Raw genomic sequence first — 25,230 nt, 5'->3', positions numbered from 1 at the left:
GCCAAATTGGATATAAAAAGACAAAGTCACAAGACACGATAATAAAATTTCAATCATTCATTGTATATGTCACTGCACTGACACTAGCCTGTACATTTTCGTTTTACAATTATAAATTATGGTAGAAAGTCTTGACAAACAACACACGAGCCTCACCTTTCTTCTTGTCTTCTGGAAGGCACTTCTCTAGTTGCTTTATCTTGGTGGCAAACGTGGCGTCGGAGGTGTTCCCCGTGGTGTGGTAGGGCGCCCCGAACGGATGGTGGTGCTGCTCTTGGTTAGGAACAACGGCCTTAGGCGATGGAAGACCTCCTGCCTGACTGACCGCTGAAAGACCTGCTCTCTGCATGGTGGGTGGAGCCGCGGCAGGTTTGGTAGACTTCAGCGAGGGCTTCTTTGGAGAGAGCGGTTTCACCGGCGACACCTGACCAGACACATTCACTATCTTCTCCTGACGGATAATTGACCTCTGACCCTTGACCTCCTGACCTTTGACCTCCTGTGGAGGGTTGGGAGGAGGCGGTGGCAGCTTTTCTCCTCGCGTTATCGAGGCAGACCTCTTCGGGCTGTTGGCGGGTTTAGGAGCTACAGCTGGTTTATGGGATGGAGACTTGTCTACAGGAGAGAGGGGAGGGGTACTAGAGGACATTGACCTGGAGCTGACCCCTTCCTTCTTCCCAAGATCCAAGCTGCTGATGATACTCCCGACACTCCGACTCTGAGTATCGATGAGCGGCTCTGGGCTGAGATCCTCAGCCTGCTCTGTGTTAGGCTTACCATCCCCTTCACTACTACTTGTAGTTCTGGCAGAGTTCGTCCGGGGGCGCTGCTTAATAGTCAGGTTGCCCTCCTCTGCAAATGGCAAGGAGGTTACTGAGGAAGTAGAGTCTCTTTTGCTTGGCTCTTTTTCTTTGTCACTTTTCACAAATATGTTATTAGACACGGGGTTAGCACTAACTTCTGAGGAGTCTCTCGGGGACCCGGTATCCCCCTCGTCACTATCTAAAGCGTTTAGTCTCATGGATGGACTCGGAGCGTTTGCTCTCAAACTGTCTGTCCTGCCTTTCTCAACACCTTTGCTTCCTTTTTCTTTTCCGTTCTGTGCTTTAGGCTGTTTTGCTTCAGAAGAGACAGGTACAAGTTTCTGTGCTAAAGCTGACACAGACTGTTGCGGCGGAACTCCGTTCTCCGTAGCATTTGTCTCTGTGTTGTCATTAGGCTCAGTTTTCGCTGCTTCCTGTGCCTTCTTTTCCTTCAGGTTCCTCAGCCACACGGGCTGTTTTTCGTACTCTTTCTGTTTTTCTTCCTGCTCTCTAATCTTGTCCTGTTTTTTCTGCTTCAAGTTTTTAATCCAGTCTGGTTCGTCCTGTGATGTAGACGCAGGTAGAGCTTCTTGTTTCAAACTCTCTTTCCTCTCCAGGGTTTTACTCTGAATTGGTTTTTGCAGAGTGCTTGGAGGCGACTCTTTTTTGGGTTGTACCAAGGCGGCAGGGGTGGGCACAGGAACCTGGCCCAAAGAATTAGTCCTTTGCCTTTCCTGGGAATTTTGTCTTTTGATCGTACCCGTACCCTCCTGCACCTCCGTTTGGTACATCCCGAGCTTTTTGGAACTTTCCAACATGGCCGCGATACTTCTGACGTCACGCGCTTCATCCTGGCTATCGGGGGAGCTACCGTTCTCCCCGTTACTAACGTGAAGGTCTACGTTTTCCTGCGAGGACTGTGGCACGGGGTGGGAAACATGTACAGGACTGGACGACACTGGAATAGGCGGGATGTGGACCTGACTGTAGTTGGCGTAACAAGCTTGGTTGACTACTTGCGGAAGTTCTACGCCCGGTTGGGGCGGTGGCGGCGGAGGCGGCAGATGGTTTGGCTTCCCGGACATACCCGGTATGGCGGGCGTTTCCGATATTTTCGAGTTCCCGCGTTTCGGTGGCGGAGGAGCTGGCTTCTTCCCCTTTCCTCCAACGGAAAATGACGTGCTGCGAGCGACGGGCGCTGTAGACTTCTGCTGTAAGGACTGTTCGTCCGTGCTGTTACGGAAGCTCTGTGAGCGCGCCACGCCGCTGTACGACACGCCAGGCCGGACCGTGATCCCCTCAAAGCTCCCCTGGGAACTCCTGTCTCCTGGCTGGAACTGTCCAGCTGAGTAGAAGCCAGAATCAGAGTCAGAACTGGAAGGGGGTCTACCTGCTGATGACATGATGATAAAACATGCACTTCCTTAGATGATGATATGATGGCAAAAATACTAATGCAGCTTACATGTCATAAATTCTATAATTATTTCATTGACAGGGTTTTTGCTAGTTTCTCTGAAAGTCCATTCCAATGTTCTGGCATGACTTGATTTTAATAGCCTGGAGTCCAGCCTTGTCCTAGGGGAGCGGACTAAAGCTAACAAGGCTGGACTCCAGGCTATAATTTTAATACTTTTCCATATCATAAATGACAATTTTGTCTATTAGAAAGACTAAAGATATCTTGGAATGATGATGATGAAAATGACCAAAAGCAACAAATGATGAATGACCAAGGGAACCAAATGAATGACAACTATGGCAACCCAGCCCAACCCACCAAAGAAAATGAAATTCAAGGTTACTGAAGTACAGTCAATGTAAGTTACCTGCTCCTGAGAAAGAGCTGAGAACAGGCACCCTGACGGGGGATCTGTTGAGGCTGGCTGCACTTTTGGGAGACTTCCCCAGGGTGGCGTACTTCTTCTGCTCGGCCGTGTCCTGCTGGGACTCGTCTATCCTCAGCTCGTTCTCCTGCCGCTCAGGTTGCTGGAACTCTTCCGGGCCTGCGAAGGGAGGGAAATAAGTTACAGGGACTGCAAATCTCAACTAGAAAGGCAACATTTCCAAAGCAAATGCATAAAGTTTACCTTTGCTTATGGTCTGCTCTGTTAATTCTTATTCAAACACATTCATATATATATGGTGACAATAGTCTAAATCCCTCCTGCTATAAAATTGCAACATGATGTAACCCAACACAGTTACCATGGTGACAGACGTCTGGTTCAGGTCATTGACCTTATTAGTTTGGAGAAGAAGAAGAAGAGGAAACAGAGCAAAAACAGTATGTTTTCCTTCGGTAAACATAATTATCATAATTATGTTTACCTTTGCAGATTCTGAAGGAAAATGTTTTTGCTCTGTTTTTTCCTCTTCTTCCATTCCAGACACACGAGGTCAATGACCTCGACCAGACGTCTGTGTCACCATGGTAGCTGGTGCTGTAGCAGACACCCTGTGGTGTAGGGTTACATAATGTAGCTTCTCTGCAAATCTAGCTTTTTAAGCTTTTCCCAATTGTTCCAATGAATGGAAGAAAAACTGAATGGTCAGGCATGGTGAAAAATTGAACATAGATGAAGCTAATGTCTTTGAGTACAAGCAACCATCCAGGTAGTGTGAAGGAACATTCTAACAGCACTGACCTACAAACGCATCAGCATTGTCTGACAACATGGAGGAGATGCTCTCATTACTGAGGACACTGTGTCTGTTGGAGTTGGAGCTGACCTCCCCCGTAAGGTCAATGCCGTGGTCCGTGTTCTCCTTGAAGGTCGAGAAGGTCGTCTGGGTCGGCCTCTCCTCCAGAACCATCTGTCAATCATTTAAATGATGAGGTGTCAATTATCATAACGGCATTATTTGTGATACAACCTTGCAAGGAAACAACCTGACATTTTTTTTCCTCATCTCAATTTTGTTTCATGTAAGATCATGCTCCTCTCATGCAAATTTTGCTAAGAAATTAAACTTAATTCAATGACATCTCTTTGTGCATCTTTACAACTCAAGCCAATTTATGTCCATCAAAGCAGATGAATAAATGGGCAAAATTTTTGTCCATCATAAGCAGAAAAATTCCCTCAAATGGCACAAAGGTGGATGTTGGTTAGAACACTGAAAAGTCTAACTTTGCAGGACGAGGGAAAAAACTCCCATTAATCAATTCGCAATAAATGAACCACTTTGGCAAAGCAAAGGGAAGTGTTTGGTTCACTAGCTGCTGCAATGCCACAGACAGGAGGAAACAGTCAAAAGAAGAAACTTTTTGATACAGGACAGTAAAAATTGGGTAAGGATAGAGCTGTGTACCTAAACAAATTTTAGGTACAGGTACAGGTACAGGTACAGGTACACAGGTTTAGGTACAGGTCCGGACCTGAACCTGTACCTGAACAATTCGACCAATTTATATGCTCTTCTGAACTCCTTCAATAACAAAAAAACATAAATAAACTTGATAGTTAAGGTTTATTCTTTGTTTATGGCGAATGCTCAGATAAAATATAGGCAAAACTAAGATGTTTTTGTTTTCATGAACACACTGTCCTTACACAGGCACCCATTGTTAACCAGCTATTTAAACATTTGAGGTCACAAATAGGCATAAAATTGGTGTGAAATTGTTTAGGTACAGTACCGGTACTGAGGGATTAGGTATTTTGGACCTGTACCTAATCAATTTTTCCGGTACAGTATCGGTACTGCGTACCGGTACACAGCTCTAGGTAAGGATCTTGCTGGGATCTTCAGACAATAGGAAAGGCATCAGAACAACACAGTTGGGTACAAGGCTAGGTGGTGTAAAATCAAGAAAGACAACAGAAGAGGGAAGGCGGGTCACACTTACATTTACCTGGGTTTGCACCTTGTCAGGCTGGGACTCTATGGTGAGGATCTCTAGTGTCTGTTGCGGTACGCGGGGCGCCATGCGCTGGGAGGGCAGCGAGATCTCGTTCCGATCCACCTGTGGCAGGATCCCACGCTGGATCTGTGACAGTTTGTGTACAGCCAGCATCAACTTCTTTTGATGGCCTGTAGTAAAGAACAAATCTCTCAAATTCACTCAATTATACTGAGACATACATAATTGTAAACTGTGTGGTTCACTGGAACTAGTTCCAGACTTTAAAAATGTTTAGGTTCAACTCAGGTAAAAAAAAAAACTCTGAAAAAAGTCTGACAAACATCATGTCACAGTCCCACACCACTTTAAATCTTCAATAGTCATTGAAAAATGAAGAAAACATGCCATTTGGCATTGTCAAGTGTCTGCCTCCGTAAATTGGCCACAGTTTTGTCCAGAAGTGCCCCACAAACAACATATCTTGCTTCTAAACCCTGGTAGTGCAGTGCTCTCTACAAAATTTTGCGGTAAAGACGTCCCATTTTTAATTGGGAAATGTTAAACGAGAGCTACATGTAAGAAGACACAAAATTCTTCATTATCAAATCCAAATGATATCAGTAATGAACAATGGCATGGATCTACTATGTAATTTACCAACTCAGATGAACTTTCATGCTGATGGCATGCACATATCCTTGTATAATGTCATATTATACATACCCAGTTTTGTGATCCCAATCTCTTGGAGATCTTCCCATGTGATGTCAGTGATGAAGTCGATGGCATCATAACCGTTCTCCACCAGAGTAGAGTGGTACTGTTCCAGCCCCATGGCTCCCAGCCACTCCAGAACATCATGCTGCATATTCAACAACATTGCAATCAGGAAAAGGGAAACTAACAACAACGAAATGCATAATGTTTACCTTCTCATATGGTCTGCTCTGTTAATTCTTACTCAAACACATTCATATATATGATCAGACAGACTGACAGGAGTCTAAATCCCTCCTGCTACAAAATTGTAACGTGATGTAACCCAACCCTAGTTACTATGGTAACAGACAGTCTGGTTCAGGTCATTGACCTTTTCTGTCTGGAGAAGAAGAGGAAATGTAGCAAATATAAATATGTTTTCCTTCAATAAACATAATAAGGAAAAAAATGTTGTGTTTCCGGTTTCAGTCCTGAAAAAAAATTAGGGTCGGTAGGTAGGGATAATCATTTTTTATCCTCCTTTTTTAGACTTTGGTGATGTCTAGGGATCGAACTTATACAAAACTTTTTAACAAAGTAAAACTTGCATGAGGACAGTCATTTTCAATGTCAGTGTTGGAAAACCGATTGTACAATGTTTCATCACTCAGGTGTCAGATCACGGAGCAAGAAAAGGTCGATCAGCTCAAAAAATTTATGTCCCTTGCAGAGGTCCACACAAAAAAAGCCTAGGGTCAGCATTTTTTTCTAGGGTCAGTCAGGAAACACAACATTTTTTTCCCTAAGGCTAAACAAAAACAATGGCAGCCTATTAATAATAGTTTCTAGTCTAAGAGAAATTGGAAAAAGAAACTTCAGCTAGCCAGGAAGGGATTCCAGAAACCAAAAATAAAAGTGTGGGATTATCTTTCAACTCAATCTAGCTGTCTTGGTGCAGTTTCCTCCTATAGACCACACACAATATATCATGCAAGGAGGAAGTGTCAAGATGTTGTAAAAATCTAAAATCTGCAGAACGTTGAGAGGCCTTTTGGCAGAAGTCCACCCCGATTTCATTGGTAATCTGGTTTTCGGAAACTACCGTATTGACACCCCGCAGAGATAACCTGTTGTAATATAATTTCCAGTCGGCCTTATCTGGATGTTGATTGTTATCTGTCCATTAGGAATGGAAATGAGACATCTGTAGTACCGGCTTGTAGTCTGGGAGTCCGTCTGGTATGTGGAGGTTTGTGATTTCGTGAGCCAGTTTTTTCCTATGGCCGGGCTTGGTCACTCCTACTGCATTCAGGTCCTGGGATGGAAGAGAATTAACCGATTAAGACAAGAAAGGTAACATTTGCAAAGCAAATGCATATTACGTGTCACCTTCACATATGGTCTGCTCTGTTAATTCTTACTCAAACACATAATTATACATGTATATGTTCAGGAAAGGAGCCTAAATCCCTCCTGCTACAAAATTGCAACATTATGTAACCCAACACTAGTCACCATGGTGACAGACATCTGGTTCAGGTCTTGTTTGGAGAAGAATAAGAGGAAGAAACTGAGCAAAAACAATGTATTTTCCTTTGGTAAACAATTAAAAAGTTGCAATGTATTCCATTTCTCTTGACTTCAATAACCTTTCCCAACATTCAGTCTACTTTCGGTACAAGATGTTTACCACCTAGATATTTTTTAATTACATGTACATCATTTAATTCATGGCCTCTTTACACTTTCAAAAATCCAGCATTCAATTAGTGTTCCAGATTTAAGTCCTGCCATGCATGTTGATTCACTGCACCCCAGTTTCTCAGGAAAACAATTCCACAGGTAATAAAAGCAAGCAAAAGTTCTATAAACCACTCTAAATGCAAAGTAAAAGCTGCACATACTGTCAGAGACAGAGATTTATGACAGGACTAGCTGGCGATGCCTGATTATAATTATGGCTTCTTGCCAAGCACTTCAGAACAGCAAGTGCACATGAATGTTCAATGATAATATCATGTCCTTGGGACACCCTTCAGTAGAAGTCAGTTGAAACTAGAAAGGTAACATTTGCAAAGCAAATGCATAATGTTTACCTTCACATAATCTGCTCTGTTAATTTTTACTAAACATATTCATATATATGGTCAGACAGGAGTCTAAATCCCTCCTGCTATAAAATTGCAACATGATATACAATAAGTCATGTAACCCAACACTAGTTACCATGGTGACAGACATCTGGTTCAGGTCATTGACCTTATTGGTTTGAAGAAGAAGAAACAGTTTTCCTTTATTTGGAAAACATACATGTAACAATGAGCTGCTGCATGCATGTGCCCATTAGACAACACTTTTTATTTGTAGCTTACTAATCTTTACCCTCTTATAAAGTGTCAGTGTCAATCAGAGGTAGACTTGGGTACTAGGAGGGTTAAGGTTTCACATCTGTGAAGCAAGCCTGAAATTTCTTTCCGTCTTCTCAATTTTGTTTGACGTAACATCTTGTTGAGCACCTATAGCCTGGTGACAATCCTAGGGGGTCCGGGGGCATGCTCCCCCAGGAAAATGTTGAAATCTTGACCCTCTGAATTGCTATTTCCTGCACTTTTGATATGAGGGGCAAACTTTGCTGGTAGACTTACTAAGTTTAATAATTATAACAACTCTTTCCTTATCGTTACACACCAATATTTGTCCATCAAAGATGACAGATTGGGCAAAAATTTTTGCAGCGAAATTGCATCAAATGACGGAAAGATGGATTCTGGCCAGAACACCACATCATCTGCTAGAATCTTATCAGAAAGGAAATGTCATACCTCAGGGGTCATCCTGCTGATGGTAGGGAAGTCGTAACCTGCACTTATGAAATTATTGGTGTACTGCTGAAGTCCAAACTCATACAGCCAGCTGTAGATAGTCTCTGCATCCTAGAAAAGACAGGTGTTTTGTCTTTGTTGAAAAGTGTAAAATTATCTAAAAGAAAATGTATATTGTATCAATCTATTCAATAGGCCACGTTGATTTGATTATATGGATGACATCCTCTGGGAACCTCAAAATTGATGCGAGCGTGCGAATAAAAAAAAAGTTTGGCAAAAAAAGTTGCCTTCATTATGAAATCTACTAATGTACGTGGTCATGAAGGTTGACTAAATACACATAGTACGGTATGGGGAATAATAGAATCTTTAGTTTCATATCTTCATATTTTTCTTTCTTTTCCTTTGGAATTGATTTTGGCATTTAATTTAGTATATAAATTGTTCTCCAATATTTTTTTGCAATCTTCGGTGTACATTTGCTAATCTTACAGTTGCTTTCTATGATTTACAGTATGGCAAAAAACTTGGTCAGAAACGGACAAAAATTCATGCGCGCGTGGATGTCATCCATATAATCAAATCAACATGGCCTTACCCTGGTGGCAATGATTTCAAGTTTAATCATATTCTGGGCGGGTGTAGGAATGGAAAACAATTTTCTAATGGCATGAAATATGGCACTACAATTCATTCCCTTTCATGCGATGTATTCACCAAAGCCCATTCACACTAGGTGCAAATGATGCAGCATATCTGCAATGCCGTTACAATAACCATGGCAATGTCTTCAGTTGAAAAATATCCCACTTCTAATGTACTGAGCGATCCCTTTCAGCTGCTCTGAGGCTACGAGTGTATGACTCTCTCAAGAAGTACAATATAGTCCATGCTCAGTGGTCCAGCTATAACTACTAGTACTTGAATCTTCATTTCCTGCTGCAATAAAAAGGCCATTTGGTGAAAATGATGACAATAGGATATTGTTTGGTTATGGTGGGGAACCCGCTGTGCTGCCGTTGAGTGATAAAAGATTGCATTTCATGGAGTGTGATTTTTATCGCAGATATTACACTGCTTCAGTTGGTATTCAGGACAACGGTATAGTCGTTTCTTCCCCAGTCTTGCGAATAAATTGTAGATAGGGTAGAAATGATGGCAATTCTTTGTTGCTATAGGTATCAGCCATTCAACCAGAGCGATCTGCTTTCGTCTGTGTTGTCGGTGAAATCCATATCATCCTAAATAGAGCTCTCAGTCAACCAGAAATAGCTGCTGGAAGGCAATATTATACTCGGCCTGCAAATTTTATGTGTTATCATTGAACTACATTGTACTTGGCCTGTAGCAATGCTCAACTACTGTGACATTTTGTTTCTGTATTCTACATGTATTTCGTTGACATTTACTTGACAAATTTCCTAGCTAAAGTGCAAGACTTAGTATTGCACATAACTAACAAAAACACAAATGCCTCCACAGTGTAACATGTACTTTTCCAATATCATCATGTACATAATCTGTTTGTTGAGTGCTGTTGGAGAAACAATCTTTATTTCTAGTTTGACTTTTTTTATCCACTGATCTGAAATAAACCTGTTAAAGGCATCCAATGTGATTTCAGAGCAGCAAAACTGGAAATATTCTGAATATGTCAATCTTTGTGATATTGACACATTGTAACTACTTCACATTAGCACATTTCAATCAGTATTTTCATACTTTGGGTATTCAAAACTGCAGAAACAAGCCCCAAGATGAGTTCTTTAATTTCTGGGTAGTACCCTAAAAATCATCCCGGGGCCCTTCCAGTAATCATTTTCTGTCAGAAGTTTGGGTATTTTTGCTCCATGAGGGTCAATATACATTGGGACAGTGTGGTTTCAACTCAGTATGTAGATAAATGACTAGAATATTGACTTTAAAAAATCGGGTTTCCAAGCCCTAAAAACTGCACTGGATGCCTTTTGAACTTCTTGTAAACAAAAATTTGGTCTGGCCCAACAATCTGAAAGTAGATCACGATGCCCCGGGGAGATATTCAAAGTCTGAAGTTCATTAATGCTAGATGGACACTTTTCCTCCAGCCTAGGCTCATGTATTGAAAATGATGACAAATGTATTACATCAAGTGGTTTTAGAGGCCTCCTGGGCTTTCCTATTGATTGAGTGCAGGATTCTGGGTCAGAGGACTGAACTGACTCCAGGTTATGAATTACAAATTGAACTTCGCGTGACGCTTCATAGGGAGGGGGTATGCTAGCTGCACGGAAAACAATTACATTGTACATGTGCCTCAATAACTTTGCCATGCTTCATTCTACAAATAAGTGCCACAAATTCTGCCACAACTTTGCTAAAGGACTCATTAGGTCAAACTGTTTTTTTTGGTCAATTTGTAAATAGCTCAAATAGCCTTATATATTGATGTGAAAAGTATGCAATTCAGCCACTGTACCTGGCTGCCATGTACTTTTTTTAAGGATCATGTTGATCAAATAAACCAGTCATTCATTGAATCATTCATTCATAATTAACTAACTATAATCCAATACACATGTGTAAGTATTACATATGGTTTAAAAACTGATCACTACATGTAATTGGCCAGGGCTTTCAGTGGAGCACAACGTAATCTCTTTAAATCCTTTGATGGATTATGGCTTTTCATTCATTAGACAGCCAACATGTCAAATATTGTGTCAATTGGATTTGAAATGTATGAATGATGCCCTTTGGTCTAGTGTTTGTCAAATACTTTATACAAATGTATGAGCATACTAGTAGTACCTATTCCTGTTAAGAGGAGGGTGTGTGTGTGTACGTGTGTACATGCATACAAAGGCTGCGGTTTCATTCCGGGGATCAGGAATATGCAAATGAGTACACTCTTCATTTCCATTTTCGTGATCTCCAAAATGAGAACGCGACGAAAGCATTGGACATACAGGGTTCAAAATCCTTTTTTTTCAGGGTTATGCACTGGGCAACCTAGGCCAAAAGCTAGCTTGTCCACTAATATTTCAGGTTGCCGTCAACACTGACTGTTAATTTTAGAAGGGAAGCCGTGAGACAGGCCACTTGTATACATGTGTAGGTATCGCTCACATGCTGGCCGTTGCAGGACAGTGTTTGTTTCAGAAGCCCTATGCTGGGCTGGTGTCAACTTTAAAATAAGTTGCTGAGTATGGAAAAAAATGATAACTTATGCACTGTGCAACCGCATGGCTCTAGCCAGCACATGATTACTGGAACTTTGCGGCGTGTGACGGAAAGTTTTAAAAAAACAATCCTTTAACCTTGACAGACAAAATTTAAAGAAATCTTGGGTAAAAATATGGAAACTTCCCAAGGACCACTGACAACCACTCTCAACATGATTTGATCTCAAAATGCAGGAAATTGTATTTTTGAAGGTTTGAAAATCCAAAATTCTCCTAGATTGAGAGTGCCTTCACCACTTGTGTTGTGCCTATGGTGCTCCCCTCTCCAAATCCTATGATGAACCTGGGCTGACAGAAAAAAATTCAAGCTGGCTAGAGCCCTGTGTGCAACATGGGGTCTCCTAAGTCTCACACAGAAAACATGACTTGCGCTGCGAGAGTGGGTATTTTGAACCCTGACATAGCTCACTGCTCTAAACCACCAGTGGTAATGAAGACAGACTAGACAGAAGTGAAATAGATGACAGGCTGGTCTAACCTTTCCCTCCATGAGCTTCATCTCTGTGACAGGGAAGTCAGCATAGTTGTCAATGTTCCTGTAAGTTCCCGAGTCACTGGCTGGTCTGGTGTCACCTGGGGTGGAACACAACACATTGCAACATGTAAGTCATCGATCAGACTTTCAATATGCCTATGCCTGGAAATTACATGTAGTGATCAGGGTTGGACAAGTTTTCAAAAATCCACTTGCCCTATTGAGCAAGTACAAGGTCATTTTCACTTGCCCGAACCGACTTTTCACTTGCCCAAAACATATATTTCCAAGCATTTTTACTACCACCAAGGAAATTATCTTATTTTGGAATTTATATTGTTGGATAGTTTATTTATCGAAATAAGGTGGTTTGACTTGCTCCAAACACCGTTGTGGCTATACTTTGTATCAAAAAAATTTAAGGGCACATGCACTTGCCCGAACAGTACTTTTACTTGCCCCAGGCAAGTGGGCAATGGGACTTGTCCAACCCTGGTGTTACACGTATTTTATTTTGTAGTACCCTAATGCAGGTAAAATTGGGGCTGTGCAGGTATTTCTGATGTCTATCTGCACCTACATTGCATTGGTACTAGGTTTACAATGTGTATACATGTATATGTACATGTATTATTATAATACATTTGTACGTTGATTTTTATTTGCTGCACTGTTACTACCTAATAGTATGAAGTATAAAAGAAAAAAATGGCAATGGTTTCTGGACAGTTTTTAGTATGATCCATACTTGTGAAAGTCTGAATGGTGCAGGTAAAATTTGTCTTGTGCAAATAATTTTCACTGTTACATGTACCTGCACCAGTGCAAGTATGCAGAAAAAGTATTTCGAGCCCTGGAACAGGACACAGACACAATAATAAATGATTAGGATTACTGCTTAATCATATTATCTGTGTTCAAAATCAGATCAGCTCAGGTCCAGTTGTCACAGTGATATATACATGATAGACATGATGATAGACTTTGACATGTTGCAAAACAGCATACAACATCTGCAAATAACTCATTGATAAGCATTCATGTACATCAAAATTTCTCAATCAAGGTTAATGTTATGGATATATGACATACATGTAGTAAACTGTTTTTACTGTCCAAGATACTGTAGATATTTCCCCCCACACTGTTCTATATAGGAAATATAATATTATGTACATATTGTAACTTTGATAGCACTACCATGAAAGACACTATCATGCATCAATAAACCATTGACTTTGCCTTTGTTCAAGGTCAAAAAGATACCAGTCTGGTAAAAAGTCATTGGTAATGGCTTTAGGCAAATGCACCACTTTTGGAGCCAGCCAAGTAATGTACTATTCTTTCTGCCAGGTCTTTTATCACAAAGGCTGGACCAGGATAAGTGCATTCTGACTGGGTCAACTCAATCCCTCTCTACTGCCCCAGGCATCTACATGTAATACAATCCCTCTGTATGTTTTGTTTTAATGCTACACCAAGTAATTTTTATGGATGATGTCTGTGCACGTATTGATTTTGGCTTGCTCCCCCCCCTCCCCAAAAAAAAAGAAATTTTTCTTCCTGTAGCAATGAGTTAATAGTCATGACAGTGTTGCAAATGGCAAGATTGGAAGATGTGATGAAAGGAAAGAAACAGTGCAGGACGACAACTGCTGTTCCACTGACTTTCATGACAAATAAATTTAAAGACTTGTTGGTTGTTACACTATGTTCTCTTGTTCAATTTGTGTCCTAACATTTGTCATCTCTTAGTATATTTCAAATCTCATTCAATTTGTGTCCTAATATATATTTGCCGTCTCTTAGTATATTTCAAATCTAGGCATCTTGTTTTTTTCTGCCTTCTTGTTTTGTTTTCGCGCTCTCACATTAGATTTAGCGTCTCCAGAGGATGTCATCCATAAAATTTACTTGGTGTGGCCTAATGGTGATCTAGGGCAGTAGCCAAGACCCCTGTCCTGGTCCCTTAAGCAAGTACAGTAGAGGACTTTAAGGTATCTACAAAAAAGATGGCCATTTTTCATTGGCAGAAAAATCAATAACAGAAAGCAACCAGGCTTTTTTCCCCATTTGGCAAAAATAGTTCAGTTCTGAGACACCATCAGCTGTAAGCCCACGCAAGACATATATCTATAGCACAAAGTGTGCAGCATGATAATTCAGTATAATAGACAGTTCCTGATCGAACACATCAAACGCCAAATATGCATGGTCTTCAATCAATCAATGTGAATGTTCTTGCTTGCCATATATCTTTCATGTATAAACTAAGCCCAAAAGCTCTCTACCACCCAAAATTTGTGACCCTACAATGTAACATGCCCAGATCGTGAAATTTAAAAACCAGAAGTTCTGCTGCAGTACCAACAAAAGCTGCCAGGGGGCCCAAAATTTTATAATTTCTAGGTCTCATCAAGACCTTCCCACCTACCAAGTTTTATGACAATGCATATAAAACTTTTTGAGTTATGCTATTCACAAAGAAATCAAACAGACAAACACTACTGAAAAAATAACCCTTCTTGGTGATGGTAACAAACCTTTGGTATATATATAAACTATTAAAATAGTATGTACAGCAACAGACAGTTACTGTAACATATTACCATAGCCTTTCTTGCTGACAACTATCGTATGTTATTCATATTCATTATACCTTCCTAACAGCATATTTCACACGGATGTGCCTCATAAAACCTTCAATTTCAGACTTGTCAGGTAAATATCAGTGGTGTGACTTTTCAGAAATTGCCATATTCCCTTCCAGTCACAGCTGAGCAGCTTTGATGAATATCGAGGAAACTACATGCATATCAATGTAATATGTAGACATACAGGGGTTGATTGATATTCACGGTAAAGATTCACATTTGACATTCAAGACGATCGCATTAGGCTATGTAATTCTTATTCAGGAGTGAGGTGCAGATTTAAGTAGTAACAGTAAGGGTGTTAAAGGCATCCAATGCAATTTCAGGGCGGCAAAACGAACCATATTCTATATGAGGAAATCCTTTTCTAAGCACATTTTTTTAAAAACTTTATTTAGTAGATGGGAAAGCATGGGAAATGCCATGGCCATGGGAAAACAGGAATGTCATTTAGACTCCCTGACCAAAATTAAGATAGAAATGTTCGTTTCAATTAATAATGCACACCAACAAAATAACAATGATAATAATTGTAACAAAAAATACTTATAACAATAGTCTTGTAACAAAATAGTAACAACTAGAGTTCCCCGATCTCATACCTTCGCCAAATGATGTTAATCTTTATGACTGACAAATTATACATTAGATTATTCCCCCGATTTAAGAAATAGGAACCTAATTTTCATGAATTATATCATTTTATCATAATCTCAACCAAAAGACAGTCTTATATTAACAAACAATGCATTCTAGCATTTCCTAATAAATTATGCAAATGAGGTCCTGATTTGAATAAATTATGTTTAATGATGTTCACCTCAATTTAACTTTCAAATACCACAAGTATGAAATTCCAGGCAGTTATCATTACATAATTATAAAGTTTTCTCATTAATTATGCAAATTAAGTCATTATTAACATAATCAATATCTTCCTGTGTTTCTCTCGTTGTCAATTACCAATGTCACAAGCTTCAATTGTCCTATCATGGAGTGCAGCTGATTTATAGAATTTCCCCATAAATTATGCAATTACATCCATATTTGCATAATTGTCACATAATTATATCAAGCATCACGTAAGCTACCTACATACCAAAAATCACGACGATCCGTCAACTGGTTCTTGAGTTATCCCCTTTTGAATATTTTCAAGAATATATCCCTGCAGTTCCAGAGCAAGCCGCTAGGGGGCCTAAACTCACGTCACTTCTTCCCCAGCACAAGAGCTACCTACCATCCAAATTTCATCACCATAGCATGTCTAGATCATGAGATATCAAAACCGGAAGTTCAGCTGCAGTACCATAACAAGCCGCTAGGGGGTCCAAAATCTAATCATTTTGAGGTCTCATCAAGACCTACCCACCTACCAAGTATCAAGACAATCCATGAAGGCCTTCTCAAGTTATCGTGTTTACAGACACACACACACACACACAAACACACACATACACGAACGCCCCTGAAAACATAACCTTCTTGGCGAAGGTAATGAGATGAACAAAGTAATGCAAAATAATAAAGTAATGTATGATAATAAAGTGATACATTTGATGTCGTGAAGCATTTGAAATAGCCATAATATAGGCTATGTGACTCCAAGTTTATGCTTTGGGTACCAATCCACCCATAAATAGCTAGAACCAGTCTACAATACAAGCTGCCATCAGTGACATTGCTTTTTTGCCTCATAGACATCAGATACAATGTAGAATTGATTCAACTTACTACATAAAATTGACAATGAAAACCCAGTTTTGTCATCCTGAAATTGCATTGGATGCCTTTAAATTACGTGTAAGTATTTGACCCAACTCTGTGACTGTCACAATAGCATTGAAGATACTGCATGAAGAAATCAATGGAATATACAGTTGTAGATGAAAAAACTAGAAAGGCCGGCATTTGCTTGGGAGCAAATGCAGTAGATTGCTTCACCACATTCCTGTACCAAAAATAGACCTATCCCCCTCCCGCACAAATGAACTGCTCCTAAGGGCAAAGGCCACCAAATGGCGCATGCCCAGAGGGCCCAGTCTGAGACCCCTTTGAGTGAGTGCAGCCAAACCAACTGAAAACAGCATTTTTCTTGGTATGTGTGGATAAATGCTGGCATTTTCCAGCTGGAGAGTTATTTCTATTTCTATTAACTTGAAAAAACTGGCTGTTAGGGTTGTTTTGGCTGCTTGGTAGGTTCTAAAACTAATCCCATCTTCTTGTCTTTTGGTGGTCTTCAAGGGGGTCAGAGGTCATGCTGCCAGTGTTTCCATTCTGCCGTGCCAGGTTTCGCTGGTCAAAAAGTGAAATTTTTGGACTAAATGGACAATTTGGAAGTTGGACTACCCTGTCAATATGTGTTTGCAATAGTTGAACACTCAAGTAGGTGATTGTTGACAGCTCAGTTCTTAGATGTTTTCCATATATTCCAATAGGAGCTGGAATTAGTGGGCTGTGCCCTGACAGAACTTTAGGGAGGGGGGTCAGATTGACCATTGTAGCTTATATTTGCCTAAATTAGTTCTTTGGGTTAGGAGCAGGCTCCAGGTGACTCACTGGACTCAGATTTGCTAAGAAATTCTTTGATTTCAGTGTTTTTGACCATTTTTCTTAGGTTTTGTAGCCTTTATTGACAGTGCAGTATGTACTGTCCTTAAACAGCTTAATAGGCAAATCTAACATCTTTAAGATGCACCTTTAGATGCCTTAGTGGAGAAAAGGTACTCAGCTAATGCCAGGGCCAGCAAATTCTTACTTTTTCCTCTGTTTTTCTTACTTTTATCTTAGTAATATGGACCCCACCAATAGGCTCAGACCAGTGCCCTAGGCCAGGGAATGGGCCACCAACACCTGTTATCAAATGTATTCCCAGGGGACCATTTCTGATCAGAGATCTTTGACACTTGGGCTGAGAGTTTACAACCCTTACCCGGTTTATGCAAAAGTATTGAAATCTGTCAGTTTTGAACTTGAACCCCCTGACAGGGCAAAGGCCACCAAATGGCGCATGCCCAGAGGGCCCAGTCTGAGACCCCTTTGAGTGAGTGCAGCCAAACCAACTGAAAACAGCATTTTTCTTGGTATGTGTGGATAAATGCTGGCATTTTCCAGCTGGAGAGTTATTTCTATTTCTATTAACTTGAAAAAACTGGCTGTTAGGGTTGTTTTGGCTGCTTGGTAGGTTCTAAAACTAATCCCATCTTGTCTTTTGGTGGTCTTCAAGGGAGTCAGAGGTCATGCTGCCAGTGTTTCCATTCTGCCGTGCCAGGTTTCGCTGGTCAAAAAGTGAAATTTTTGGACTAAATGGACAATTTGGAAGTTGGACTACCCTGTCAATATGTGTTTGCAATAGTTGAACACTCAAGTAGGTGATTGTTGACAGCTCAGTTCTTAGATGTTTTCCATATATTCCAATAGGAGCTGGAATTAGTGGGCTGTGCCCCTAAATGAACCAAAATATGAAGTGTTCCAATAGTCTATACCCCCATGCAGCAATGGAATCTTCCAATGCCTTCAACTGTTGGAACATGTAGAAACCAAATAAAACAATTTTAAAGGCCTGTTTAAAAAAAATGGAAAAAAAAAACGTCTGGGGGTACAATGTATTTCCCACTCTACCTCCATGCCAAAATTCAGGTCATTTAGCTGACAAATGGCTGAGTTGAATCCCTTAAAGAAATGGCAGGAGGAGAAGAAGAAACATGAGAGAAAGCAATATGTCTTCACCACACCACGAATGGTGAAGCCATAAAAAAAGGAAATTTCTGATGGAAAGAATGATGAATATAATCAGGGAAAGGTCGCATGTTATCCCAACAGACACAGGGACCCATGCGGATGAACTTATATTGATTTTTCATCAAGACATGATAGTCGGCGTCATACCTGGTTTCTTGGACGTCAAAATTGATGCCTCAAACTGCAGCATGGCTGATGAATCGTGGGAATCACAGCGGTTACCTCATTATCCAACAACCAGGGGGGACCTTGTGAGGTTGCAAACAGATCTGTATCCGTATAGCTGGTATAACCACCCTTTGGTGTAACACACCAGCAGTATAGAGCACGGAAAGAGCTTCCAAAGCTTGTAATTTCAAATTATTATGTTGTCTGTATTGACGACCTGTCTCGGTAGTACAAAGCACTGAAATGCGGTGAAGATCGAGCACAGGAAGAGCTTCCAAAGCTTGCAATTTCAAATTAGTACGTTGTCTGTTTCAACAGTCCTCCTCTGTACAAAGCACTGAAATGCGGTGAAGATGATGTTATCTGTATAAATCTTCTGTACTGTGCATAGTCCTTGTGTGCTTCCGACATTTTACCCCAGTTTATGCAGAAAGAATATCTATTCTAGACATCAGGAGGTCTCTATTGATCTTGTTGTTTGCCCAGACGTCACACACAGTTTTTGTAGTAGTGCAAACTTATTGTAGAAGCTAGCACAGCAAAACCTGTTCTAAGAACATCACAAGAAAGTAGCAGCAAACCGTAATTTCAAGAGCCACAGCTGCAATGTCTTGACAGTTCTTGCTCACTTGCAAATTTTTCACTCACTTGGTGACAGATTCAGTGATGGCTTTCTCTCTGCAGCTTCACAAGACAGCATTTCAATCCACACACTATATTTACTACCGTTCCCAAAATCTGAGAAATCTCCATTTAGATTGCTATAGAAATCATTCAACTCGTAGCAGTCACACCAGGACATAAAATCGTTCCCTCTAGCACTTTGCTCTCCATCATTTCATCTCTGCTGGGTTAACACTGCCATCTATCCACTATACCCTGAAGGTATGGATGTCTTCCACATGCATATCAAAACACAGACTGCACGTCGGCATTGTCAACCTTATCTCCAAGCCTTTTCTGATGCCAGAATGCCATGAGTTATTTGCAGTCCTTGCTACTGATGCAGTTTCCAAAGATGACCTATTATGGCGAAAAGATCGGGCAACTGCAAAGCACTATTATGAATCCTGTGACCTAGAAAAGAAGGTAGAACATCCGTAAGGCTGCGTACATTTCTCAGAAGTCTTTACCTTTCCGTTGGTCAATAAAGAGAAGAGCACACAGTGTCCCTGGGAGACAGTTGTTTGATATTTGCGTTAACTCGGTGACTGGGAACGTGTGGAACAATTGCAGAGGTACAGGATTGGGGCATTCCATTCCGACATGGGAACAGGGCTGCTCTTCCAATGTTTCAGTGGTTGTCCCTCACTCAGCACAGTTCAGATACAGTTGATACGTCTGCCCTTCATAAATTCTGTGAATACCTCCTCACCACAAAACCAGTGTCGCAGTAACATGGAGGATATCCTATACAAAAGCCTTCTCAATCTATCTGGCGACAGCCTAAATTCTATACATCAGCCAGTGGATTACATACAAGTTCTTTTGAATCCACACAGTGTATAGACCTTCTCTTTGTGCACTTGACACCCCCAACAGCTGGCAGGTTTCCACAGAAGTTTTACGAAGCACGGTATGTAGCAGGGGCCTTTTTTTCCAGCTTGTGTTCGTCGTAAACCAGCTGAGTCTAAACCACCTGTGCACACAGGGTCGTAAATCTGGCTTCACAGGACGGTATCCACAGAGATGTCACACATCTGGTCTCTTTTTGTGCAAAAGAAGACTTAAATCCATAAAGAATGTGATTCACCTACATGTAGATGTCTTCAGTCTTGTCAAACTCAAGCTCATGGTAATTTCAGATAGGCTTAAGCTTGCTCTCAGTAACTTTGAAATATCTTCATTTGAAGCAGATATAAAACTCAGGGCAAGTCCTCACATCATACGAATGCCTCCTCAGCAAATGATCTTTCCCTGTGAGACCTCAAACAGAATACAGTACCTCAGGTAAATTTCAGATAGGCTTCAGCTCTCTGCAAGTTTGAAATATATTCCTCAGCAGATAAACTCAGGGCAAATCCTCACATCATACGGATGCCTCCTCACTCAGCGAATGATCTTTCCCAGTGAGAACTCAGACAGAAGACGGCACCTCAGCGTAATGTCTGCAATACCATGCTCAAAATATATTTCAGGTAGACTTGCGCTGGCTCTCGGTGACTTTGAAACATCAGCTCATAAGTCTTCACATCATACGAATGCCTCCTCACTCAGCGAATGATCTTTCCCAGTGAGAACTCAGACAGAAGACAGCACCTCAGCGTAATGTCTGCATTACTACTGCTCAAAAATAAATTTCAGGTAGACAAATATGCTGACTCTCAGCATATTTGAAACATCAGTAGATAAAACTCAGCCCAAGTCTTCACATCATACGAATGCCTCCTCCCTCAGCGAATGATCTTTCCTAGTGTCAACTCAGACAGAAGACAGCACCTCAGCATGATGTAAGCATTTCCATGCTCAAAAGTTAATTTCAGGTAGACTTGCACTGACTCTCAGCATATTTGAAACATCAGTGGATAAAACTCAGCCCAAGTCTTCACGTCATACGAATGCCTCCTCCCTCAGCGAATGATCTTTCCTAGTGTCAACTCAGACAGAAGACAGCACCCCAGCATGATGTAAGCATTTCCATGCTCAAAAGTAAATTTCAGGTAGACTTGCACTGGCTCTCAGCAACTTTGAAATATCAGCACACAAGTCCTCACATCATACGAATGCCTCCTCACTCAGCGAACGATCTTTCCCAGTGAGAACTCAGACAGAAGACGGCACCTCAGCGTAATGTATGCATTACTACTGCTCAAAAATAAATTTCAGGTAGACTTGAGCTGGCTCTCAACATATTTGAAACATCAGTAGATAAAACTCAGCCCAAGTCCTCACATCATACGGATGCCTCCTCAGCGAATGATCTTTCCTAGTGTCAACTCAGACAGAAGACAGCACCCCAGCATGATGTAAGCATTTCCATGCTCAAAAGTAAATTTCAGGTAGACTTGCGCTGGCTCTCAGCAACTTTGAAACATCAGCAGATATAAAACTCAGGCCAAGTCCTCACATCATACGAAAGCTTCCTCAGCAAATGATCTTTCCCGGTGCACTGAGACAGAAGACAGCACCTTGGGCATAATCTATGCATTACCATGCAGTCAGAACCCTCATCCCGCAAACCCCTCCCTCAGGTCTGACCTTAAGCTGCACACCACACACTCTGCATGCAGGCCCACCGCCACAATTACCACCAAATCTAATTACTCCCAACAAACCCAGGCTGCACTGCAGCTCTAACGTATCAATAATTTAAGAGCTCAAAGTCAACATGATACAATCTCCAGCCAGATGTAAGAGAATTGTTGGGGGATGTGGTAAGAAAGTAGCCTGGGTACCATCCGGATTTTCGCTACGCAACGCTCGAAAAGATTTTTTCGAGCGTTGCGTAGCGAAAATCCGGATGGTACCCAGGCTAGCAAGAAAGGACATTCATTAGATTAGGTTAGGTCATAAAAACTGATGAAAATGCTCGAAAGATTTCTATAAAATTAATTTTACTCAAACACATTCACATATATGGTGACACAGACAGGAGTCTAAATCCCTCCTACGATAAAATTGCAACATGAGTTACCATGGTGAGAGACAGTCTGGTTCAGGTCATTGACCAGGTCAGAGGTCAGTGTTTGGAATGGAAGAAGAAGAAACAGAGCAAAAGCAATTTGTTTTCCTTCCGTAAACATAATTAAAGTGACAGCCATAGATATGGTGCAGGTACTAGTACATAAAGAGAGGTACACATGTAGCTTAATGTGTAGCACAAAAAATACCTGGTATTTCTAATGTGTGTAGCTTTCATGTGGAATGTTTTCGTTAATGGAGCAACATTTCGTCTTTTACAGAAATAAACAAGCTAGTACAAGTACTAAATGTCACAAAACTACCAGTTGTTATTTTTGTTACTCTGTCCTATAATAGTAAACAACAACAAAGAAATATGCTATCATAGTGTGCAACTATTTTAAGAATGCCACAAAAAACAGGTAAAACTATCAGAACATCTCATGCCTTTAGGAGCAGTTTCACACAATATATGCCATCAGAACCAAATTGTATCTATACTAACTGGTATTCAATTCATTATCTGGTGAAAATCACCAAGCACTCTCCAATAGAGGTATCGTTTCAGAAGCATCATTGGTTTTCATAAAGCAAGGATTTATCGCTACCTCAGAGGGACTTAACACTGCACAGGTAGATGAATGAGTTTGTTATTGAGTGAATGGATAGGTATACGTGTTATGAAGAAAAATGAGATAGATGCATCCTATGTTCTAAAGGCATCCAACGCAGTTTTTAGGGCTTGGAAACCTGATTTTTCAAAGCCAATATTCTAGTTATTTACCTACATACTGAGTTGAAACCACACTATCCCAATGTATATTGACCCTCAAGGAACAAAAATTCCCAAAATTCTGACGGAAAATGGTTACTGAAAGGGCTGATTTTTAGGGTACCACCCATAAAATCTTGGGGCTTGTTCCTGCATTTTTAAATTTCCCAAAGTATGAAATGCTGATTTAAAATGTGCTAATGTGAAGCAGTATGTGTCAACATCACAAAGATTGCCTTATTCAGAATATTTCCAGTTTTGCTACACTAAAATCGCTTTGGGTGCCTCTAACTTCTAAGAAAGAAAATATTTCATGTGGCTAAAATGCCACCCTTTCTTTCTACACCTCGGAGAAACATAGAATACTCCTTTACATAATTGTACTGCATTCGGCTGCACCTTTTTGATAAGTGGCAAATTCAAATAAATTGCATCATTAATCTTAAGTGGTGTTGGCACCCACTTATTTTGATTCAAGGAGACCCGTAATGCTGTAAAATGATCAATAGGTTTCACATTTAAATTGTACATTTGTAAAAAGCATGGCTTAAGCTGCCGCAGGGCATTTTAGTCAAACACAGAAAATAGGATTTGACATGGACATTTCCAATATCCATGCACAGGGTATCAATGGATTGCTTCAAGAACAATGCTTTGAGCAGTTTTTATTTTCAGATTCCTATTCTTTTTCACATTTCGGTTCAGGGTAAAGCTACACCAATTTAATTTGTTGATTTTCGGATTCGACATTTTTTTTTCTGATTTGCAAAAAAATAAAACATTTCAACATTTCAACTCCAAAATGATCATATTTTGGCCACAACAGTTGAAGGAAGTCCCTTCTCTTCAGAGTTGCTACAGTTTTTCCATCCATCAATGCAGTTGTTTGATAGAAAGTTTGTAATTCAATCATAGTTATAACTAGAGTTCCACGATCTCATACCTTCGCCAAATGATATTAGCCTTTATGACTAAGACATTATAGATTAATCCCCCTGATTGTGCAAATAGGATCCTACATGTACATTGCATCAATTATATCTGTTGATCATATTCTACACCAGAAGACAGTCTTGTCTTATCAAAGAATGCCATTATAGCATTTCCTCATAAATTATGCAAATGAGCTCCGTGTTTGCATAAGTTATGTTTAATTATGTTCACCTTCACATAACTTTCAAATATCCCAAGTATGAAATTCCAGGCAGTTACCACTATGTAATTATAACATTTTCTCATTAATTATGCAAATTAAGTCTTCATTTGCATAATTGATATCTTCCTGTATTTCTGCTATTCTTAATTACATATTTCACAAGCTTGAATAGTCCTATCATGGAATGCAGCTGATTTATAGAATTTCCTCATTAATTATGCAAATTACATTAATATTTGCATAATTGTAATATCATTTTGTCAAGCATCACTTCAGCTACCTACATGCCAAAAATCACAACGATCCATCAATCCGTTCTTGAGTTATCCGCCTTTAAACATTTTTCAACTAACGCCCCTGCAGTTCCTGAGCAAGCAGCTAGGGGGCCCAAACTCACGTCACTTCTTCCCCAGCACAAGAGCTACCTACCATCCAAATTTCGTCACCCTAGCATGTCTAAATCACGAGATATTAAAACCGGAAGTTCAGCTGCAGTACCATAACAAGCCGCTAGGGGGCCCAAAATCTAATCAGTTCCACGTCTCATGAAGACCTATCCACCTACCAAATATCAAGACAATCCATTTTAGCCTTATTGAGTTATCGTGCTGACACACACACACACAGACACACGAACGCCTACGAAAACATAACCTTCTTGGCGAAGGTAATAATGAATGAATAAATGAATGAAAGAACGATAAAGGCCTTTATTGTACATACATAAAGGAATAGTTTCACATACAGAATGCGAGTTTCTACTCTGTCTACTGAAGTAACTAATTCACCCCTAAAGTACATGTATCCTGAACTGTGATTGAAGCATGTAAAGGCATGTTTTCCTGATGCATTTCTTTAAAAGTCAAACACACTAAGCTTTTATGCTATTGAACTGGACACATACCCAAACCCATCTCTTTGGAACGTCGCAAACCGGCCGGCAAAGACAGGCGAAGATTGATCCTGTTTCGCCTGGCCAGTTTTCTGAAGCGCTCTTCCCTAAAAGAGGACGGGTTTTTGCGCAGTTATTTCTTTATACGGATTGACTCAAAAGAGTTCCCTGTGGTGATGACCCAGGCTTGCTCAGCAACGAAACAATAAAACCTCATGATGTCTGGAACTACAGGCGTTACAACTTGTGAGCGTCAAGCAGAAACTGTGACGTCAACACTGTGTCCCCACTGGGCCATTGTGTGGTACGTGCGGTACAGAGAAACCAGAGCTTCGGTCAGGCGTCACTAT

The 25,230-nt window shown here is 40.5% G+C and overlaps 1 protein-coding gene across 6 annotated transcripts in view; it reads right to left on the bottom strand.

The window, feature by feature from the left end:
- The window catches only part of LOC109472606 (caskin-1-like), a 90,436-nt gene that overhangs the window by 1,289 nt on the left and 63,917 nt on the right, over positions 1–25,230 (bottom strand). For 3 of the 6 annotated variants that reach the window (XM_019772402.1, XM_019772404.1, XM_019772406.1), the window contains exons 15-22: positions 11,880–11,974; positions 8,175–8,285; positions 6,566–6,667; positions 5,377–5,515; positions 4,657–4,841; positions 3,452–3,620; positions 2,633–2,809; positions 157–2,196 (exon numbers count right to left, since the gene is read on the bottom strand). In XM_019772402.1, the coding sequence (XP_019627961.1) occupies positions 157–2,196; positions 2,633–2,809; positions 3,452–3,620; positions 4,657–4,841; positions 5,377–5,515; positions 6,566–6,667; positions 8,175–8,285; positions 11,880–11,974 (3,018 nt within the window). The remainder of the gene's footprint in view (positions 1–156; positions 2,197–2,632; positions 2,810–3,451; positions 3,621–4,656; positions 4,842–5,376; positions 5,516–6,565; positions 6,668–8,174; positions 8,286–11,879; positions 11,975–25,230) is intronic. The other 3 variants (XM_019772403.1, XM_019772407.1, XM_019772405.1) reach the window with 3 other exon arrangements.

Source organism: Branchiostoma belcheri, unplaced genomic scaffold (genome assembly GCF_001625305.1).
Source record: "Branchiostoma belcheri isolate BF01 breed outbred unplaced genomic scaffold, Haploidv18h27 scaffold28, whole genome shotgun sequence".
Taxonomy (NCBI): Eukaryota; Metazoa; Chordata; class Leptocardii; order Amphioxiformes; family Branchiostomatidae; genus Branchiostoma; species Branchiostoma belcheri.
This window is presented reverse-complemented; position numbering and strand designations above follow the sequence as displayed.